This window comes from Girardinichthys multiradiatus, chromosome 13 (genome assembly GCF_021462225.1).
Source record: "Girardinichthys multiradiatus isolate DD_20200921_A chromosome 13, DD_fGirMul_XY1, whole genome shotgun sequence".
NCBI lineage: Eukaryota > Metazoa > Chordata > Actinopteri > Cyprinodontiformes > Goodeidae > Girardinichthys > Girardinichthys multiradiatus.
In genome coordinates, this window is record NC_061806.1 from 22414844 (window position 1) to 22436757 (window position 21914).

General features: G+C 41.1%; 1 protein-coding gene across 3 annotated transcripts; it reads right to left on the reverse strand.

Annotated features, from left to right (window-relative positions):
* Window positions 1–519: 519 nt before the first annotated feature.
* arpp21 (cAMP-regulated phosphoprotein, 21) lies at window positions 520–15465 on the reverse strand. Of its 3 annotated transcripts, none has more exons than XM_047384862.1 (20): window positions 15152–15461; window positions 9677–9827; window positions 9419–9566; window positions 9280–9318; window positions 9114–9179; window positions 8931–9030; window positions 8614–8752; window positions 8317–8454; window positions 8142–8229; window positions 7936–8031; window positions 7793–7830; window positions 7647–7703; window positions 4272–4462; window positions 3664–3801; window positions 3490–3587; window positions 2903–2977; window positions 2672–2821; window positions 2481–2583; window positions 1118–1221; window positions 520–987 (listed from the first exon to the last, which is right to left on the reverse strand). In XM_047384862.1, the coding sequence occupies exons 3-20, from the start codon at window positions 9560–9562 to the stop codon at window positions 844–846; spliced, it is 1908 nt and encodes a 635-aa protein (XP_047240818.1). In that variant the 5' UTR covers window positions 9563–9566; window positions 9677–9827; window positions 15152–15461; the 3' UTR covers window positions 520–843. The 3 variants fall into 3 exon arrangements, with proteins under 3 accessions (XP_047240818.1, XP_047240817.1, XP_047240819.1); XM_047384861.1 differs by having other exon boundaries at window positions 1118–1224; window positions 15152–15458; XM_047384863.1 differs by lacking the exon at window positions 2903–2977 and having other exon boundaries at window positions 1118–1224; window positions 15152–15465.
* Between the last annotated feature and the right edge of the window lie 6449 nt (window positions 15466–21914).

Sequence of the window (21914 nt, forward strand, 5' to 3'; positions counted from 1 at the left end):
TTGAGGATAGAGCAATGTAGCATCCCCTTCCCCCACTTGTTGCTGCACACACTCGGTCAGCTGGCAGAACACATACCAGCCCGTGCCAGCCTAGGGTTTGGAAGTTGAGTAAGCTTAACAAAAGTAATGCACACTATTGAACACCAGGGGGTGCTAATGTCCTACAGGAGACTAGTAAATGGAGACACTCTTTAATTTCTTGCTTCTCTGCCATCACCTTCTTTAAGTGTAAAAGCATCAATAGTTCTTGTCAGTCGTCTCATAATGAGGCCATTATTCCTTTGACTGAGTACCAAGGATTACACAAGCATTAAGCTTGTCAGACCATGATAAATGTATTTCCCGCAAACTGTTTCTTTAATCTTCAGATTGATTGCTGCTTGTTGGTTTACCATAGAAAAGGCTCTTCTACAGTGTAGTGCATCTTCCAGCATGATTTCTTCTCATCATAGCTCCCTCTACTGTCAATGATGTCACAGTCTGGTTAAGAGGAAACAAAGAGGCTGGGTGATACAGGAATGTGACCTCATCAGTCAAACCATGGCACTTTATTCTATTCACACAGTGCATTTCCTTAAAACACAATATATATATAATTTAATAACAATATAAAACTCCATTTGTGTATATAAATTATGCATTCAGTACAGCAGCTCTTATATATTGTACCAAGCTTTGGTATGGTGGAACATTTATCTCCGTGAGCAAGGCTATGTTGCGTGAGTGTGGGAACTGCATACCCACACCACCAGGAGAAGGGAGGGTGAAGGAAAGGGAGTGCGTTTCCATTTAAAAAATGTGCGCGCTGTGACTTAAAACAGGAACCACGGTATCGTCACACCATCAATACTGCATGTTCCAGGTCTGTGCTCTGAGGTTGGTGCAGCTACTGTGGTGAGGAGGTGGGGGAACCATGCAGCAGTACCCTGCATCTCCAACTCCCCCAGTCCCAACTTTACTTTGGGGAAAGGGCACGGAAGCACCTGCCTGTACGGAGCAAAAAAAAAAAAAAAGAGGCAAAGTTAGGGCAGAGAATTTTGCAATAACAAGCATTTCTTAAACTCCTGAATGCAGCTGGGTAAGTGAGCTCCTGTACAATAAGATGTTCTGGGGTTACCTGAACCATGCTACACTGATGAGAGGCAACCGGTGTGTAGGTCCCCATCACAGGTTGAGGCTGGGTGTGGGAAGACTGCTGCACCCTCACAGAAGGGGGGTAACCTGCTGCACACAGATGTACAACTGGGATTATAAGCAGCTGATTTCATTACAAGACAACTATGTTATTTGAGAAGTCTTGCACATTATATTGTGAGTTGATATGAGCAATTGTCATATTCTCAAGGTATTATAACCTGGAGTCCCTAATGGTATTTACAGACAACTGTTGAAGTAAAATGTTTACTATGGCCTGATGCTTTTATTTAAATCAGAAATACAGCAATTATTCCTACTCGTGCTGAAATAATGCAAACTGATAATTAGTTGTGTTAATTGTAATCTATAGTATTTAGTAGTTATTTTCAATTGCCTACTAAGCAGAATATTATCTTTACGTTGCACTGCTCTTTATAAAGTCACGTCTTATCTGTTTAGAATGCTGTTTGGGCAGTGTTATATATTTGAATTTACTTGATTGTATTTTATCCTATTTAATAATTTTACCAAAACATGATGTAGTTCACCTTTGTCTTTCTTGTAATTTTTGTCTTGAAAGGTACTGTAGAAAATATTTTACTTTATTTCGTCTAAAAAGCTGATATGAGATGGTTTATGACTCAGGCCATTAGCCTGAGTGGCTAGCCTGCACTCGGCTGCTTAACACACATCCTGCATTTATCTCGCCAACTGTAGATTTAAAACAGCATTACCTTAAAAAGAGTGATTAATAGTGTTGCTTTGTTTTCAACATTATGACTGTCGGTGTTTTTTCGGGGGACCAGAAATATTTCCAAACGTGGCTCACTTATAAGCGAATGAAAAGTGCAGTGACCTTATTTAAGCCAGCTGACCAGCAGCGTGCAACAAGAAGTGCAGGATGGGCAATTTTATTAAAAAGACAAGAATCTGTAAAAACTGTATGATAAAATGTTTTTCTGGATTTTAAACCTAATTATTTAGGACCTTGAGCCTAGTAACTAGTCCACGCCTAATTGTAAGGGAATGGTTTCAGAAAACAATGGCCCTCATCTGTTTGCCATTACTTTATTATTGCAACATAAAATTTACTGGTTTACATTTTCTTCAAAAATAACATTTAACTATTAAAATAAATGTGTTGTGAACATATTTAACCACCACTGATGAGGAGATTGAATCGTATCCCCTCTCTGATGATAAGAAACAGCAGGAAAAGAGACCGGTTCACTGTGAGACCCTCAGACTACATCTCTGACAGTGTAACGGCCCCCTCCTCTACTGCCACAGTTGGGGTTTCCACAAAAATTATATCAAACACACACAAAAGAAAAAGAGAGTACCTGCTGGTTGTGCTGCTGAGCTGCAGACATGTTGGGAGGGTGAAACTGGCCTGAATCCAGGTTGGGCTGAGGTAGGGTACTGGCCGTAAACATACACAGGCACCTATTGGATGATATTGCTGTTATATATACATTTCCACGTCTAAAAACAGAAAAGGCATAAAAAGTGTGAAGTGCCTGTGTGTCTTTACCTGTGGTGAGGGCTGGCAGTAGCTGGGGAGATTAAGAGGGGCAGGAGCTGCATAGATGTAACCCTGACTGGGAGGGTGGATGGGTGCGCCGTCTCCTGTTGACGGGCAGCTCACCGTCACCTGAGCAAACTGTGAGGAGAGGTCTTCAACCTGTCAAGTCAAGAAAAAATGAGGTCAATACACACACACACAAACAAACAAACATACAGGGGGTCATTCAGTGATACATACTGTTGGGTATGGCTGTGAGGGAGTGACGGGTAACATCTGCGGAGATGTGTAAGAGACAGACGAGTACTGAACCACCTGAGAGACAGATGGAGACACAGATAAACGTGAGTGTGTCACTGTGACCATATCTGGCATGTATGATTTCAGTATTTTCGAGATCTGAAATAGAAGAAATATAGTTAGAAAACATTTCCAGACCTTATTTGCTATCACAATGTCTAAAAGCTGTCCTACTTAATCATCTTCCTTGTGTCACTGCTTTCTCCCTTCTCTTTACTTTCTATGTGTCTTCCTTTGCTTTCCTTTCATGTTTCCTTTCTTCTTTGTGCCCTATCTCCCTTCCTTCTGTCCTTATGACCTTCCTCCCTTGCATCCTTCATTTCTTCGACCCAATCACCCTTCCTCCCTCTGCCTTTCTGTTTCTGTTTTTTCAAGGTTCCATTTATAAAGCCAACTGGCTTCAGAAATGGTCAATAATGGTCAGCTTTAGGACTTTATATTTTAAAAACTGAAGGTAAGGCTTAGAACTTTGAAAGGTTGAGTCTGGAAAGGTGTGCAGGAACTCTGTGTAAATCCCAGTATGTTACCTGCTGCTGAGGTGGCAGAGTCTGGCTTCTGATTGGTTGCTGACCATCCGGAGGGTTGTACACAGCAGGGGTTCCATCAGGGTTCAGGAAAGGCTGTCCTATGAGGTTAAAGGTTGAGTATGATGAACATGAACATTCTGTTGAAAGCATGGTGCCATTTTGTGTGTTATTTACCAGTAAGAGGGTTCACTAATATGCTCCCCGGTGGTATTCCGTTCTCCGGGACATAGTTGTGAACCGGCTCCTCGATGATGGGAGGCGGAGGAGAAGGGTGTGCACAAGAGGGTTGCACTCTATAAAGTGAGATGGAGCCTGACAGAGACAAAGAGAGACATGACATGTAGCAGAATGTAAGAGTAGGGAGGAAAAGCAGACATTTCAAAATGAAAAAAAAAAAAAAAAAGGTGTACTAAAAACAACCTCTTGCGCTGTACTGATGTGTTTTCGTCTCCTGAATATGTGAGGAAGCCTGGAGGTGTTGTGTGAAAATTTACAACTCTGGTGTGAAGATTTGTAGATTGGAGTTTAATTTTCACACCAGAAGAACTACTGCTTTTTTGTTAATTAGATGCTGCTGAATAAAAACTGATAATTTATAAACAGCGATTCCCCCCACTAACACACACAAAATGGCATGGCGATGAAGCCTGCGCCTCTGTTTCTGTGTGCAAAGGTGTTGAGGAGTGAAGCCCCTCACCTCGGATGACTGAATTTACACATCGATGCGATAAGTGCTGAAAGTTTTTAAATGTTATTTTCTGGAGCTTGAAAAAGAGACGTACCTCGATTTTGTGTATCCCAGCATTGGCTGGAAGGTTGGTGGGGTTTCACCGCTGGACTCGTCCACTGAAAGGAAGAATCAGAGTCTGTGCTGCTCCAAGGTGGGGGATCGTTGCCATAGCAATAGTCGGTGTCAGTACTGCTCTGCTTGCTACTGCCTGTCCAGCTGGAGCTTGAGTTGGCGCGACTTCTCCTGTGAGGAACATCCACAGTCATGCCACAGTCTTTTTAAAAGGGATGCACCAATCAGGATGCATGTATCTGCCGATGCAGATCCTGACTTGGATTTGACTTTAGTAAATGAAGTATTAATATTTGGAACAAGTATTCATATTAAGAGCAGGGGCGATATCACAGTGTGAGAGAACAGTTGCTGTAAAATAAATGTTAAGATTTTAAAAGAAATTTTTTTTATAGGGTTTAATTTAGAACCTTACTCTAACTCTGAGATTTACAAAAGGCTGCAAAAATGTTCATGTCCAATAGAGTAAAAAAACCGAGCAACTTTTCTGCTTTCTATTCAGCCTTCTTGTTATCTGCTTAAAATCTGGCTCTCTCTCTCTGGTTCAGCTCAGACAAATCTGCACATGTAGAAAAATAATAGAAAACAATGTAAATTTAGATAGTTGTTTATTAATTAAATCTTTATAAATCTCGTCTTCATGTTTAAACACCTCAGTGGTACTGAAAATAGCTAACCTTTGCCCCGTTTGTGTGTTCCGAAAGGGAACATGATATGAACATATGCACTGAAGCACTTTTCAGACCACCTTCAGAGGTGTCTGAAAAAAATTCATCTTCAACTGTTACACTTATATCTGCATTAGTTTTGGTAATTTGGGAACGATTTATTCTGGGACACATTTAACTTGTTAAGCCCTAAGGGGTTTTAGAGCAATTTCTGTGTGAAATTATATACCTTAAATAAATCAAGTATAGCTCCACAGTTATAAGACCTACATGCAAATGTTTGGTACCTGTGTAAAGGTAAGACATAACAATATTTTTACAATGGAACCACTATTGTGACTGTTACTGTCTGATATATTTGTGATTAAACAAAGAAAAAATAAACATTTTTGAGCCTCGCCAAAAGTTTTTTCTAATTGAACATTGCAAAACACTATGGAAATCCTTTGGAGTTCCTAGGAGAACCACCAGGTTGCATTCATCCACATCTTCACTATAACTGCAGCAAATTTGGACTGAATAAGTTGAAGCATATATGTTCCACAAATGTTTTAGAGAGCATTGTGCCAGGTGGAAATGGCAGTTAGGCAATGGGTGCCAAAACTTTCCCAAGTGTTTTTCATCTCATAAAAGGGAATCAGGTCAAATAAAAGTGCTGATTTTCATTGTAGGAGTCCTTCTGCATATGACATAGCCTTTGGTTATGACATTAGACCTGTGTATCATCAAAATATACAGTTGCAAACATAACTGGAAGCTAACGGAGTACCGCGCAAGCTAGCAGACGGCGGACAGCAACCAGCAGACTGTAATGTGCAAGCAAATTACATCACCAGAGAAGGTGCTAGAAAGACAAGTTATGCCTTGTTAGAAAGATGAGTGTCTCTAGTTTGTTATGATATGAAACATGTGGAGGTGTTACAAAGAGAAAGGTGGTTTTTGTACCGTTTTCTTTACAGAATCAGCAATGTTTGAGGGACCTTAAAACATAATTGCCTGTGTTTAGGTTGCTGTAAAACTAAAAGGTATTTGTGCAAAACTCATTTGGGGAATTGTTTTGGGAAGATTAAAGCCTGCTTTTGCAATATATTTAAGAAAAAAAAAAATTGGTATAGTTTTACCTAGTTTTATAGACCGCCAAAAAGGGGTGTGGTCTAGCGGGCCCACCGGCGGGCCGGTCCGATGACCCACTGACATATTTCTTCTCACACACTTGGTTTAAAATGGTCAGTGAAGGCTCTAAAAATAGGAATTTTTTCCATTTAAAAGTTTCACTTGTAATTTTCCAACCTTAACTGTAAAACAAAAGCTCCTTTAACAAGTTAGAGACAGGTAAGTGACTGTGTCTCTGATACGGAGTTTATTTCTTATCAAATTTGGAGCTGAATGAACCTGCTGCAGTCACTGCATTATAAAATGACTTACGGAAAGCACACAATTTCCTAATGTTGTATGAATAGACCCTTTTCACAGTGCAGTATGTGTGTACAATAAAAAAGGTATGCAAGTGAGCCTTCAGCTGCCACTGCAGCCTTGTTTTAGTAAAGTCTCACATTATGTATTTTCTGTCCTTGTCTGTTATGCTACATAGTTGAGTTTGTATCCGAAAAAACTTCTCCAAAATGCGACTCAGAACAGGAACTCTATTGATGTCCTGCTGATTGCTCAGCTGAGAGCCCACTCTGCGACCTTGCAACAGTTAAGCCCAAAATTATTTATACCCCTGGCAGATTTAGGTTCAAAATTATTTTTAGTCAACCAATAAAATTGTTTCTGGTAGGAAATGGCACAGGCATCTTTCAACCGAGAAAAAGACAAAGCAAAAGGAGTATAAATATTGGAAAACAATTATCACTGTCTATTTACATTTCAAAATAAAAATGGCTGCCTGACATTATTTATAGCCTTTCCAATAAAAAATAAAAAAATCGTTATTGACGCTACAGCAATCAAACCTTTTTTATAATTGTTGAACATCTTTTTGCATGTTTCCAATGGTATTTGGAAAAGTCTTTGAGGTTGGAAGGCCTCTTTGCCATCACCCTAATCTTTAGTTGCCTCCACAGACTTCAAGTCGAGACTTTTTCTGGGCCGCTCCAAAAACTTTAATACTACTTCCAGTCAGAGAAAACTTGAAAACTTTTAAATGACTTTTAAATGACTACTTTAAACCTAAATCTGCCAGGGGTATGAATAATTTTGGACATGTCAAGAGGGTAACTGTGATCTGATCACTCAGGTCGAACTTCAATGCCAGGTGTGAATTGTGATTGTTATTCTTTTCTACTTATGTCCTGATCAGCCGGAACCAATGTCAATACCAGCTCCAAACTGGGTCTTATTCATATAGTAAGAAGTTCTACTGTGAAGAGTGTTGTTGTCCGCCTGACCTGGTAGGACCTACATATGGTTCTGATTGGAAAACGATTGCCACTGGTCAATTTCTCTGTGAATCTCTGCTTATTACTGCTTATATGCAGCACGTAATAAAGGGATCAGACTCTTATCCACTAATTCACAAAGGTTTTTATTCACGGCTTTATTTGCTTTCAGGAAAGTTCAACAGAGACACACTAAGGAATAAAATAAGATCCAGCTCCTGCTTCTTTATCCACTGCAGATTCTGAAAAGCCCTGCGCTAGAGATTAAGATGATAAATGGCTGCGTGTTTGCAGACAGAGCTTTACCTGAAGATTTGTCTTTTCCTATGGGTCTCGACATATGGATTGTACTCCTCCACGTCCCTGCACGCAAACAGACATATATTAATGTCCTCATCTAAATATAATGTGCTGAAAGTTACGTGGAAAATATACACCTCAGGCAAGGTTACCTGCTTTCTGCATGGGTGATCTCCTGAGTGCAAAGTGGCTGTAAGGATAAAAAAAGAGGCGCATAGGAGAAATTAGCAAGAATCCCTCTCGTCTTTTTTTGTCGTGTCCTCCTGTTTTGTCCGTCCCGGTCTCTTTCTCTCACCTCTTTGTTGAAGATTCGTTCTCGTGCCCTTTGGTACTCCTCTTCTCTTTCCTCCATCGACTTACTTTGCCTGTCACGTAAAGGGTGGTGGCGGCCCTGTTTGGGAGAGGAGAAAAAAGGAGAATATAATTCTCAAGGATAGGAAGTCAAGGATAGGCTTTGATCAATGTTAGCTATAACAATCATTTTCAAGAACACGGGCAGACCTGGTCGTCCGAACTGTCCCTCTTTAATAATATTTTTTTATCTTCAGTCTTGTCCTTGTGAACCATGTCTGAGAAACGCTGCTGCGGTCTAATGCGGAAAAATATTCAAATATATTAGTTCACACCGATGGGTACGCAGCCACAGGGAAACACACCGAAGGATTATTGGGCTTACATGCGCGTGTTGCTGGTCCTGTTGATGATGACAGACTTGCCTGTCTGGTCCACATTGTGCTCCATGCCGAAGTAGGCCGCCACCCGATGGACCAGCATGCGGTGGTAGGACGACATTTGAGGGAACTTCTTAAAGGTACTGAGAGAAAAAGGGGAGATGTAGAACGATCTGTCTTTCAGTCAGTCTGTCTGTCTATCCGTCCGTCCGTCCGTCCTAATGACGGATGATTTATGGTACAACTTCTCTACCTGTGCATTAAACAGTGATACAGGAACACGCAGCTTCACATGGACTCACCTATTGCTGTAGATGAAATCAGTCATGTCCTGCTCCAGTTTAAGCAGCGTCAGACGGTCTCTGGGGTTGCTGTTAACGGTGTCCTCAATAAACTGGTCCAGATCTATGCCGGTTGAATCAGTGTACTCCACGCTGGACTCTAAAAGAGAGACGCATAAAGCAGAGATGAAAAAGAGACGAACCCTGTGCTGCAGTATTTAATGCCCCGGGAGAACCGCATCTAAATAGATGCAGAAAAAACAAACTTTATTGCATTTCAAATGTTATTAGCTTTAACCTGTCTTTTTGTGAGGCATCTGTCTCTTACAGACACGCACCTTTAGACAGTGATGGTTTCTTTGGATTGGGGCTGCTCTCCCTACTGGAAGTTTTCTCGTTGTCATGGCAGCTAAATGGGATGTTTGGGCCCGGAGATGCCTGAAACGGAAGAAAATAAAGAGTAATTTTAGCGCAGTGATCAGGCTACAGAGGGGGTGGAAGATTATGTGTTCATTTCTCACCTTTGTTTCTTCAAACGGGGAGGACTCCTCGCTAAACGCCATGCTGCGCACTAACTTTCCTTTGGGCTGAAATACACACACAAGCATTATTACAAATTCATAGGGCCAACTGCAATCGATATCCCAGTAAAAATGAATAATGAGAGGAGGCGCAACTTTAGCTTACCTTGAACATTTTCTTTGGTATCACCTGGTTACAGAGTTCCTGCGGGCGAGGGAACAATTAATTAACAGAACCTTAAATATGAGTGGTTTTAGGGAGAAAAATGAATCTTATCAGTATGTGTATGTTAAATGTCACTTACCTGCTGCTGAATCTTCATGTCAGCGTGACACTCCTCGCCCCTCTTCTCACTGCAGGAGGGTAGACATAGTGATGGGGAGGGGCAGCTTTCTGTGTCACAGGGTTTTGCAAGGACATCTGCACTCGCTACAGCTGCCTCCGTCATCCTTCTGTAAAACACAGAAAACACAGCTTTCCCTGTTTAGCCAAATAATGATTTATTTGCACATTTTATTTATGTTTAAAGATGTCTTTGGCTAGATATTTGCCCTGTTCCTACCTGTATGGAACTGTTTACTGGAGAGCCTTACGAGTGAATGATGGGGTCATATATCCCATGTTCCCACAGGGCAGCAAGAAATGCAATTATCGCATCCGCCTCTGCTCGGTTCCTCTCTGCAGGCCCCCTTCAGTGGTCAATGGAAAACAGCCTGAAGAAATCAGAAAACACGAGAGAGAGGGAAAAACTGTCAGTGGGTGTTGTATGACAGGAACACCGCCACATGCTTGTTTCAAACGGTTGCCGGAGCATAAAAGCTTGGCTCCAATCTTGTGCTCATTTGTGTGTGAACCTCTGTCGGCACTTCCCGAACGCTCTCCTGGCTTGACGGCTAATTGCTGCCTTACAGTAGTAATTATTTTACTGCAAGCATGCCCTCTGAGTCTTCAATACACACGTATGAGGCTCGTGCTCAGAAGTGCAACCTGCCGTGCGTTTGGCTCATGCATGCATGGTAAGTTTGTGCGCTTGTGCGTTTAAAGCATGTCCTTGAGCTTTTCTTAGAAACAGCAGCTGTGGAGGAGAGGGAGATCATCATCTGATCTGGCAACGCGGATATTCCCAGAATGCCGAGCCGAATCCCTGATCGCTGTGGTGAGACGATTGGAGGGACCAGACAAACCACACACAAAGGAAGAGGGAGAAGTGGCATTCCGGCATCTTTTCTAAAACGGGGCGCAGTCTGCTGTAACATGCTGCTCCAGGGGACGCTTCAGCCCGCAACACCTGAGAGGAAATAACGAGCTGAGGGGATGCCGAGTCCCACAACATGACTATTTAACAGCGCAATAGAGTTTACTTCCCACCGGCATCTCAGTGAAACACTGCAGCATAAATGAAAAATATTATTGACATTGATAATATTGAAAATTTACAGATTTGAATACATGTGTGTTAATATATATATATATATATATATATATATATATATATATATACACATACATACATCAGTGATCAGCAGGTCAAACATCTCCCTGTTTATTAAACATATTAAAGCCAAGAATTTCCATTCTTTTTGCCTATATAGGCATGTTTATTAGCTTAACAGAACATCAAATAAAGATTTGCTTTGATGAATAAATGGGATGATCTATTGCTTCATTTTCTGTTGATTCAAAACCACCTACTTGATCGAGGGCCCTGCAGAAAATATTTTCTACCTAATGTATTTAGGTCCTTCAAAGAATTGGAATTAGAGAAAAATTGAAATAGACAAGTCAGACCTTAAAGAAAACCAGAAATGAGTTACAGGCTAGCTACATCAATCAGCTCATTTCTTTGAGATCTGACCTGCAAATTCAGATTTTTTTGTGAGGACAATAACAAACATAGTAAAAAATGATTTGCAGCAGGTTCTTTGACAGAGATTGCTGTTTTAAGCATACGCACTTAAGTTTGATAGTATTTTTATTAAAATCAATTACCAAAAGAGTGGAAGTTCTTACTTTTGATGCAATTAATGATCATAAAAAAGTTAGATTTCTTTGTATTTGCCTGCCATCCATGGGAATGTGATCGGTTCTGATCTCTGTCCAGCTGACTGGTGCATCTTTATAATACACCAGTAATCAGACCAATTAACACTATGACCCCTGTGTTTGTTGCGCCTGAAATGTAATAATAAAGATCCACATAGAGGTGCAACGATCAGGCTTTTTCTGGACAACACTGATTTCTAGTTTTCTTTGAGGTGTGACCTGCCAATTCCAATTTTGCTCTTTTTCTAAGGACTATCACATAATACAGAACAGAAGTGGTGTATGTTTATCTTGGGCACTTTTGAATCCAACAGGAAATTAAGGAATTACAGGATTGTCTCCATTGTTGCATCAAAGCATATGTCTCTAAACTTTATTTAATTTTATATCTAACAAAATAGGTGGATCAATGTACATGCTGTTGGCTAATGGATTTATAGACCAAACTTTGTGGGAGCTCTTGGTATCGATTAGTTTAATGAACAGGAAAATCTGATTTTTCAGTATTCGTCCTATCAATCACATCATATTAATTTTTGCCTCTAGACGGTGAGGAACTTAATCAAAGCAACAACCACTGGGACCCCTCTAGCGACTGAAGCTTTTACAGTTAACAAAACACTATTAAAGATCTGTATCTGGCTTAATGTGGTAGTCTACCGCAGTCTGTGGAAGAGGAAATGGTTGAGTTGTATAAACAGCCCAGAAGGACATAATAAGGTTGGCGGGCTCCCCAATGTGCTGTTGGCGAGTTCTTGCTGAGCTGTATGTCAGCCAAACACACATCAGCTCCATGAGACCTGCCCTGTGGCCAACCCTGACCCCAGACCTCACATAGGAGGAGGGAAATCAACACATCTCCTTTAATGATGACGATCAAAGAGAATCTGGATGTAAAGCAAGAGGAGGACTGCTGGGGTTGGATTATGCCTGTGAATTTACACCAATAAGAGATATGTCAGACGGCATGAGAAGAAAGACAAGAGGAGAAAGGGTATGGAGTGGATGAATATAGAGGAAAAGGATGAAGAGAGATGAGGAGGCGTTTCACAGGGGTGTTGAAGGTGAAAGAGGAATGAATAGAGGAGATGGAGGAAGAAGAAAAGTGAGGAATTGGTGATAGAGAGGCTCGCAGCAACTCTTCTGCTTCCAGGCTTTTCAGCCGATGGCAGTAAAGAAAGGATTAGAGCGCAGCCGCTGGTTTTTGAGCTGAGCGCTGCAGAAGTGGCCGGCCGCCCGGGGAGAAGGTGTGACACGATCATTAGCGTGTGACGGATGGCGGCAGGAGGCAGGGAGCACCAGTTCCCGCTACATCATCATCCATCTGCTGCTCTCTCTGAAGCCTCGGAGCCACTCGCCCACCGGGAAACGTTTCTTCTCTGGCCAAAAGCTTCCCGCCTCATCTTCACTGACATGCAGGCAGGACGGGGATCATATCCAAGAGCTACTTTAAGTCTTTAAACCTGCTGCAATACTTTCTATAATTAAGACCCCCAAAAGGATCTAGAATATCATGTCGCTTCTAACACTGCAGCTTGGCTGCTTACATTTGTCACCCTGAACTCTGTGCTTGTGGAAATTTAAATCTATATTTGCCATCTGCAGGTTCCTTTATCCTCTGCCCCACTCCATCTCATGAAAAGAACAAAACAAGAGATCCTCACTGCCTCTGGTCAAAGAAGCTGCTGTTTTTATTTTCTCTCTAAGAGTCTTTCTGAATCTAAATCAGGATTTTACTTCTTATTTTTTCTCTTCAGCCAGGGAGCTCATTAGGAAATGCCCGAGAAGTTGATCCCAAAACAATAATTGTGAATTTTGAGGTTAACTCTGACGTTTAAAGACTTTGCCTCCACGCCTCTAATTGGGGAACAATAGAATACATTTTGTGTCATAATTTCAATTTCAGTTTTGCTGGTGTGTGTGTGTCTGCACCTTTTAATTTTCTCTAAACAAGTTTCATTTTCATTTCCTTTTTGCTGCATGTTTCAGCAAACCCACAGCAGGGAACGCATTATCTCACACTCCACTTTAAAACGACTCGAGATCTAGCAGAAAGTAGGTTGAACATGTGAGATTTGGGTCATACTGTCCTGACATCGGCACCTGGCCAGCCGCATCAGTCTTATCACGAAGGTGACTTGTGGTTTTCACAGCTGCATTGCTTTGCAGCTGAACTCAAACCCCAGACAGGGCAAAAACACCGATACGTAAGCGCAACTCAGCAGGGTGGCAAGAGCTGCTGCTTCTGTTGCTGCTAGAAGGGAAGTTCCCAAAGACCTGAGCTCTAAAAAATCGATTTGAAAATCCATTGCATTGTCAGGGTGTGCAACATTATTACCAGAAAGGTGTGTTTGGATTGCAATATTTGTTTGCCATTATATTTCAAGTGTCACGGTCTGCATGTCACTAGTCATATCTTCAGGGATGTTGATGTTGCCGTAGATGGTCACACCTGACTCAGATGATTGTGCCCAAGATGCTTGAAATGGTTTCAGACGGCTGGGAGCTTCTGAATGACAGATGAATGGCCACAATGATGGCGCCACCAAAGTGTGTGTGTGTGTGTGTGTGTGTGTGTGTGTGTGTGTGTGTGTGTGGGAGGGAGGGGTTTGATTGTTATTGTAAAATATTTCTTATCGTGATAAGAATTTTGATTGATGGTGACAACGATACATTCCTGTTCGTGATCAAATTATTGTCGCGGTTGTTACTTTTACTATTTTCACCACTGTTGGTTCCAGTTACTGTGTGCAGTTTAGTGATTTAAAATCACGCTTCTTTAAGTGGCTGGTGTCCTGAGAAAGCCCATTTTGGAACGGGTATGGTTTTAATACAAGTATTTGCGTTTGTGGGGCTTTGACTGCAGTGACATGCAGTCCAAGCCATATAGATGCATAAAAAAAAGCCTGCAAAGTCGTTATAAATACTCCTTCATGGTCTCTTGAATGTTATCACGATAAATACAAAGTATCGTGATAACATTTAAAGTCCATATTGCCCATCCTCTGTTGTTTTCCCCGCTGCAAAGGTCAGACATACAACATGAAACAGCAACATAAAAGATAGTTTCAGCGTTTAAGTCCTCAGCAGTGCGTCCTGCACACGTTTTGCATCCTTATGCATAATGTTTTTTTAGTAGACTTGAACTATTTCAGTGTATTTCTGTTAAATTAATCATTGATCAATTCAGAATTAAATGTAGGAATTATATATCTTTGATTTGTTTTGTCTTTTTTTATTTAAAGTATCTCTAGTTACATCTACGGATAGATATGATGGTTCTGAAATGTGCCCGCTAAGTGTTTGGGCCCCTGGGCCTGAGTCAGTAACCCAAGCTTAATTACTCGAAGGATGCGGGGAGTCGACTAACACGAACAGGTGGCTCCTCTGCGGCTTCCTGTTGACCAGACGGACAAGTGTTCGGCGGTCTACTTTCGGGAAACGATCTCTCTCCGGGTTCTGTTCATGTAGGGGTGTGACCAGAACTGAGCTGAGCAGAGCTGACACACCGGGCTATTTTTACACCGAACCAGGAGGGAGTGGACCTCCTGCTCCGGGACTTCAACGCTCTGCTTCGGCTGGTGAAGGATGCACGGCTGCGGGGGGAGGGGGTCTGGTTTGAACCCGCTAACAGAAAGACACGTTGATATGATCAAGTTTTATTTCTTCTGGGTTCGGTAGGAATACAAAGCTGCGGGGAGTAAGTCTTGTGTTTTTCAGTGTGCGGCACTTAAATCACCTAGCGGAGCACAGACAGGCAGGGCGGCTGCGGCTGATCCCTGGTAGCTGGAGTCAGACATCCAGATTTACCCGCTTTCACCGGATACTTTCAGCTAAATACTGGAGGACTACCGGCGGTCCAATTACAACAACTCGAGAGCAAATAACCAAAGAGTGTAAAAAAGAAAGCAGGCAGCGTCGATGTCACCCCCCCGCGATGAGGCTTTCCTCATCGCGGGGGGGGGGGAGGGGGTGACATCGACCGTTAGCTTACCGTCAGATGACTTTCCTCCGCCGGGTTCCTGCCGGTGCAGCCGCCGCTTCTGAATACACCGCGTCTGTTGACTGAAGAGCTCTGTCGCTCCTCCCCAGCTTTTTGCTCGTCTCAGTGGAGGCAGGAGGAGCAGGGGGAGGGAGAAACAACAGGAGGAGGAGGAGGAGGACGGACCGACAGCTCTGAACCCGGAGCCACGCGCCCACACACAGGAAGGCAGGAGAACCCAACAGCTCCAGCCTCTCCACGCGCCCGGAGAGCCAGCTCCTCTCTGTAGCTTCATTTCACCTGCATTCAGCTGACTTCAACCCTTCAGCCTTTTAGTTCACCCATAATACTCAAATAAATAAACATAGGCATCATTTCACGTTTCAGCTTTCTTCGTTTCTTCTATTTCAGTGGGATCTAGAGTAGGTTATAGTAGTGTATATAATAATGAAGTATACATGGTTTCCTAATTCTCGTAATCGTACTCGTCGTCTTCTGCTTCATCTGGGACCGGGTCACGGGGGCAGCAGACTCAGTAGAGACACCTCCTCCAGCTCTGCCGGGGGGAACCCAAGGCGTTCCCAGGCCAGCGAGAGACATAGTCCCTCCAGCGTGTCCTGGGCCGGACGTGCCTGAAACACCTCCAGAGGAAGGCATCCGGTATAGATGCCCGAGCCACCTCAACTGGCTCCCCTCGATGTGGAGGAGCAGCGGCTCTACTCCGAGCCCCTACCGGATGGTTGAGCTACTCACCCTATTTCTAAGGGAGTGCCCGGCCACCATAGGAGGAAGCTCATTTCAGCAGCCTGTATCCGGGATCTTTTCGGTCATGACCCAAAGTTCATGGCTATAGGTGAGGGTAGGAACATAGACTGACCTGTAGAGCTTCAGCTCTCTTTTCACCACAAGGACCAGCACAGCATCCCCATTACTGTCGGAGCCGCACCAATCTGTCTGTCGATTTCCCGCTCCGTTCTCCTCTCACTCGTGAACAAAACCCAGAGATACTTGATACTTGGTTTCCTAATTCTTTAAAATAGAAATATTAAATGTCAATTTTTGTAAGATAAGTTTAGAGTTGTTTAAATCACATCTTGGACAAATGTATTATCATGGTGGTGAGAAATAATCATTTTGAAAAATTGACACAGGTGTATCTCAAGGCTTAGTCCTTGGTCCACTTTTTTTTGAGGTTATATATACATGAACAGCTATATTGGTGTATAGTTATGATACGGTTATAAAGCTGGTAAGGACACTGAAATAATGATTATTGTAATTCAGGATATTATGGATTTCTAATCTAAACCATACCATTGCAGCTCTGGCTGTATGTACAGTCATTGTCCTGCTGAAATGTGAACCCTGCTCCAACTCTTAGGTGATTTGGAGCCTCCAACAGGTTTTCTTCCAGGATAGCTCTGCATCTTTTTCTCCATCAACTTTGACCCAACAGAATTTGTGTTGGTCTATTACATGATGGTTGAAATTTGTAGCTGTAAATGTAACCGTGATCAGTCAGCAGCTCATTTTATACACGCTAACATTTAGAACCATTTCTCCTAGACATATTTTTAAAAAACACTACTTTGAAACCAGTCCACAACCTACTATATTCACTTAAGATCACCCTATAAAATGCCTGGAAACACCAGTTTGCATCAGGATCTAATCTATTCACCCATCGAAATAAAAACAATCATTTTAAACTCTGTAATGATAAAGCACATGCTTTTTACACAGCTCTTTCTATGTTATGTATTTATCCTATATATTAGGTTAACAATTAAAAATCTGCCACAGCTCAGTATTGTCACAATAAAAGCAGCATTTAATTACAAAGACAAGAGCAGCAGACATATAGCCTACTGTGTGACAATAATTACACAGCCTATTATGTCACAGTTTGGTTGTTTTACCTTGATGAATAGCAGATACATGGCTGCCTACTTGTTTCAGTCCATTCAAAGCCATAGAACAGGAGAATCAATCTCTGTTTGTCCTGTTGCTATCGGTGCTATTTGAAGTTTTATCCTCTCTTTCTTTTTAAATGATGGTTTAATTTGACTATTATTGTTGTCATATATTTCATGTTGTAGTGTAATTATCTCTTTTCTTTTATTTTCCTGTAAAGTACTGAATTACCTTGCATATGATTAGCTTGTTGCTATACAAATAAACATAACTTGCTTTGGTGGTTCTTAGGACTTTTAATGCATTACTTTTTTGTAAACAAAATATTGTTTTTCATACAAAACGTTAGAATGCTAGGTTCTCACTTAAAAAAGGTATTGGATTCGGCTCAAATGATAATACCTAACTTTTGCACAATATTTTCAAGCTTTATTCCATCATGTCACTGCACTGAATCTGACCTTCTTGGTGTTTTTCTGGGCTCTCTGCTGATTTTAGACCTGATCGTACAGCTTTGTCCTGATTGAAATCATATTCACATAAAGGCGTTTTTCTGTTCACTTTGAGAGACTGTTCCTTTTTGGTGCCCCTATCCGTTTTGAGGTTCATCATGGATTCTTCTTAGGTCCATTACTATTCAATTTATAGACAAAGCCTTTTTAATCTATGTTAAAAGGCTATCTATCGATTGCATAACCTTTTAAGATTTTTTTTGTTTGGCAGCACTAGTGGCCTTTATTTTTTGACAGTAGAAAGACAGGAAATGAAGACAGAGGGGAAGACATGCGGCAAATGTCGCCAGGTCTGGGACTCGAGGTGTCAAGGAGTAAGGCCGCTGTATATGGTTCGCATGGTTAACCCCCTAACCACCATTGCTGTGCCCCTATCTATTGCATAACTTATGGTATCTGACTCGATCTGCCATTAGCTCTACTCTTACAAATGTAGGTGTTTTTGACATCCCTTTAAGGATGGATTAAGCAGATTAATGCAGCTGTGAAATCAAGCATTACCCAACTCTCTTCTTGTCCAAGACTTTAAAAAAAAATTATCCATGCTTTTATTAACTCTTGACTTTTAAAATACTCCACATTGATAGTCAAGAGTGGATGCTCTGGATCAGCAGTCTCTTCAGTATAAAAAAACTGTTCAGAGCAAACTGGCTTCTTGTCTATTTACAGATTTAGTTTTTTACTTAAAATGTTTGAAATAGACGTGTCCCATTAGTTCATCTTCTCAACATCCACACAAACACACACAGCAGGGCCTTGGTTTAACAAAAGCATTTCTCTTAGTGAGATATTGTTTATATTCTTTGTTTTATTACTTTCTTTTGCTAAAATTTAAAGCCTTTTGGCAAACTACAGCTGTTGCACATGTTAATAAAACTGGCATCAAAACTGAGGTGCATCATAACAAGAGAGTCCTAAGTACATATAAAGTCAGGCAAAATTACAAGACACTGTAGTTTAATGTAGCATCTAATGTTTAATAAGGCATCAGAAAAGGTTTGCATTGTATTAGTTCTAAAAAAAAAAAGTATTAAAATTATCTAACAAACCTGCAGGCTTTTAATTATCATTAGTGTTGAAAATGATAAGGCAGGAATCTGATGATGCATGGAGATCTGATCACAAAGAAGACACTAAGCGCTAAAGCACTCAACTGGGTGGACTAAATTCTTGATTGATCTCATTCAGTTAAGTATGAAAGTTTATTCAACCTTTATGTAGATATTCAATATATCGGGTCAACTGCCAGGCATTTTCTTTACCGCTTCTTCCATAGTGGGTGGCAGGGAAGCTGGTGCCTATCTCCAGCAGTCTATGGGCGGGAGGCGAGGTACACCCTGGACAGGTCGCCAGTCTATGGCAGAGCAACACAGACACACACAGGACAAACAACATGCTCACACTTATTCACACCTAAGGGCAATTAAGAGAGACCAATTAACCTAACAGTCATGTTTTTGGACTGTGGGCGGAAGTTGGAGTACCCAGAGAGAATCCATGCATTCACAGGGAGAACATGCAAACTCCATGCAGAAAGACCTCCAACCGGGAGTCGAATCAATTACCTTCTTGCTGCAAGGCAACAGTTCTACCAATTGCACCTGAACTGGAATAAAAATTATACATGGCTTTAACATTTTTTTTGAATAAAGATATAGAGCATTTTGATGTGTCTTCGTATTCAGACACCTTTACTCTGATACCCCTAATGAAATTCTAGTGCAACCAATTGTAATCATCTAATTAGTTTAATTACAGCTGTCTTGTAAAGGCTTTAAGGGTTTGTTAGGGGGGTTTGTTAGGGAATATTAGAGAACAGACAGCATCATGAGCACCAGGGACCATGACAGACAGGTCAGGGAAGATGTTGTGAAGATGCAGTGTTTTCAAAATATGTTACAAATAAAAGTCTGATAACTAAATAAAAGCCTGTCTTGAAAGAAAGCGCTAAGAAGTCACATTTACAATTTACAATCAAACTTGTATAAGAAGGTGCTCTGGTCCGATATGACCCAAATTTAACCTTTTGGCATACTTGCGAAATGCCACGTGTGGCAGAAAACGTACCCTGCACAATGCCCTGAAGACACCGTCCCCCACTGTTAATCATGGTGGTGGCTGCATTATGATGTGGGGATGCTCATCTTCAGCAGAAACAGGGAAAGTGGACAGAACTGATAAGAAGATGAACAAGGCTTATTAAACGGCAATACAAAAAAGAGAATCGGTCTGAGTTTCAGCTATTTCACAAAGAAGAATGGGAATAGAGAAAGTCAGTCTGTACATGTTGTAGAATCTGATAGAAACGTACCCCAGAAGATTTGCTGCTGTAATTGGAGTGAAAGTATTGACTCTGGAAAACTGAACACGCCATTCAGCTTTTTTATTCATCAAAAATGTTGATATCCATGTATTCTTATTCTACAGCCTGACAGTTATGAATTTTTTTCTGTTGGTCTTTTGCATAAAATCTCAATAAAATACATTACAGTTTGTGGTTGCTGTTGAACAAAATGTGGAAAGGTTTGTTGATTGTGAATGCCTTTGCAAGGCACTGCATGAAATATTAGTAGAAAAAGATATTCCCTTAGTGTTACAAACTTCATTGCCCTGCAGTGGCAGGAGGCTGGTATCCTTTATCAGTCTGGCATGTGCACTTACAGCAGAGCCCTCTTGAATCCAAACCATCTAGTCTACTCTTTCTGTGGTTTCACCACATCAGATACAAATAATGAGATATCCTGTTACCCAGCTGACGTCTTATCAAGTCTCATATCTGTACTGCAGCCAGGTCTCTTTTAGAAAAACTATCATGTGTTCAAATGGATGTGAATGGCTGCAACCATCCTTCACAGACGTCAAATGCACAGAGGGCACGGCTGCACCTGCTGGGGTCTCTGGATAAAAATGAGCTTGTGGATCTCTCGTTAGTCTTGCTTTCTTTCTACAGTCTCTGTCCTAGATCTACAGCTGAAGATTGATTATTAGATTTAAAAAAGTATTAGAAAAGAGAACATGCAAAGTTCCACAGGACTTAATCTGCGAGATATTAAAATTTGATTTAGACACAGAGAATCCCTTGGTAATTAGGCTTAGTCCTGCAACTTTTTGTTAAAGTGTAAAAATATTAAATGCAGTCTACATCTGGATTCTTTTCGTTTTTCAGCTGATTTAGCACAACACACAGTGACCTTCTGCAGGTGCAAAAACCCCCCAGCAAATCAGGGAATCAAAAACAGCAATACAGCCCACTTCAAAAAGGGATTTATCTGCTGATTCCGACACAGGTCCTGTTGGGAAAGCAATTAGGAACCAAATGGGACATCAACTGAAACACACGGATCTGTGAGAAGATGGGAGCATGAAGCCCTGAGACGGGAGACTCATTCACATTTCATTAATTCTACTCTCATTTCAAAGTCATTCACAGACCCCATTATTCACACAAAAAAGCACACAAGAGAAGCCCAATGATAAATGTAGTTTGGAGGAAATGAAACGACTTCACAGCTTCACCCTTTGTACCAGAATAGAAAATTACTGAACACTATGTCAGGTTGTTAATATCTACATTGAGCAAGACTCAATGTAAATGTTATAGCAGAATGAAGAAACTGATAATAACACACAGGTGGACAAGTCAACAAATTAGCTTATCGTTGTTAAGGATACTACGCACCAAAGAGAGTTCTTCAAAATGAAACCCGTCTAAGTGAATTAACCAACCTTTCTGCTACATGCAGTGATAAAAATATTCGTAAATCCAGTGAAATGTCTGGTATTTTGGGATTATTTAAGCAGACTGTTTCTTTTTAAACTGATGTAGCTGAAGGAATATTGGATTGCTCAGTAGATGTAATAATCACCCAAGAAGAAACGTCAGGATAAGGAATCCTCATGAGTAGCTGCTTGTTCCTACAAAATCCCATGTACTGGCACATTAACTCCACCAAAAACATTGTCTTCATTCTATGTCAGCCACTCTGGCTGATTCTCAAGAGTGTTATTGTGTTGTTGAAAGATTTATTTCTGATTCATCCTCACAAATGATCTCTCAATGTCTTGAGTAATACTGTTTGGATCTGATGTAGATCTGTCATTAGGATCAGTGACTGCAAACTGCTCAGTCCCCTTAGGCAGCAAAACAACAAAAAATCATAAAACTGAGTAAATAAACAGCCACTTTTACACAAAAATCTAAAATGAAAATGGTTAACATGGTTTAATTAGTTTTATTTAAATTAGAAAAAACTAAATTTTACCAACTGCTGCTAAAATAATATTATTATATTATTATCTATAACATTTATTTAGTTATTTTGATTCTGATAAACTTAAAAAACAATATA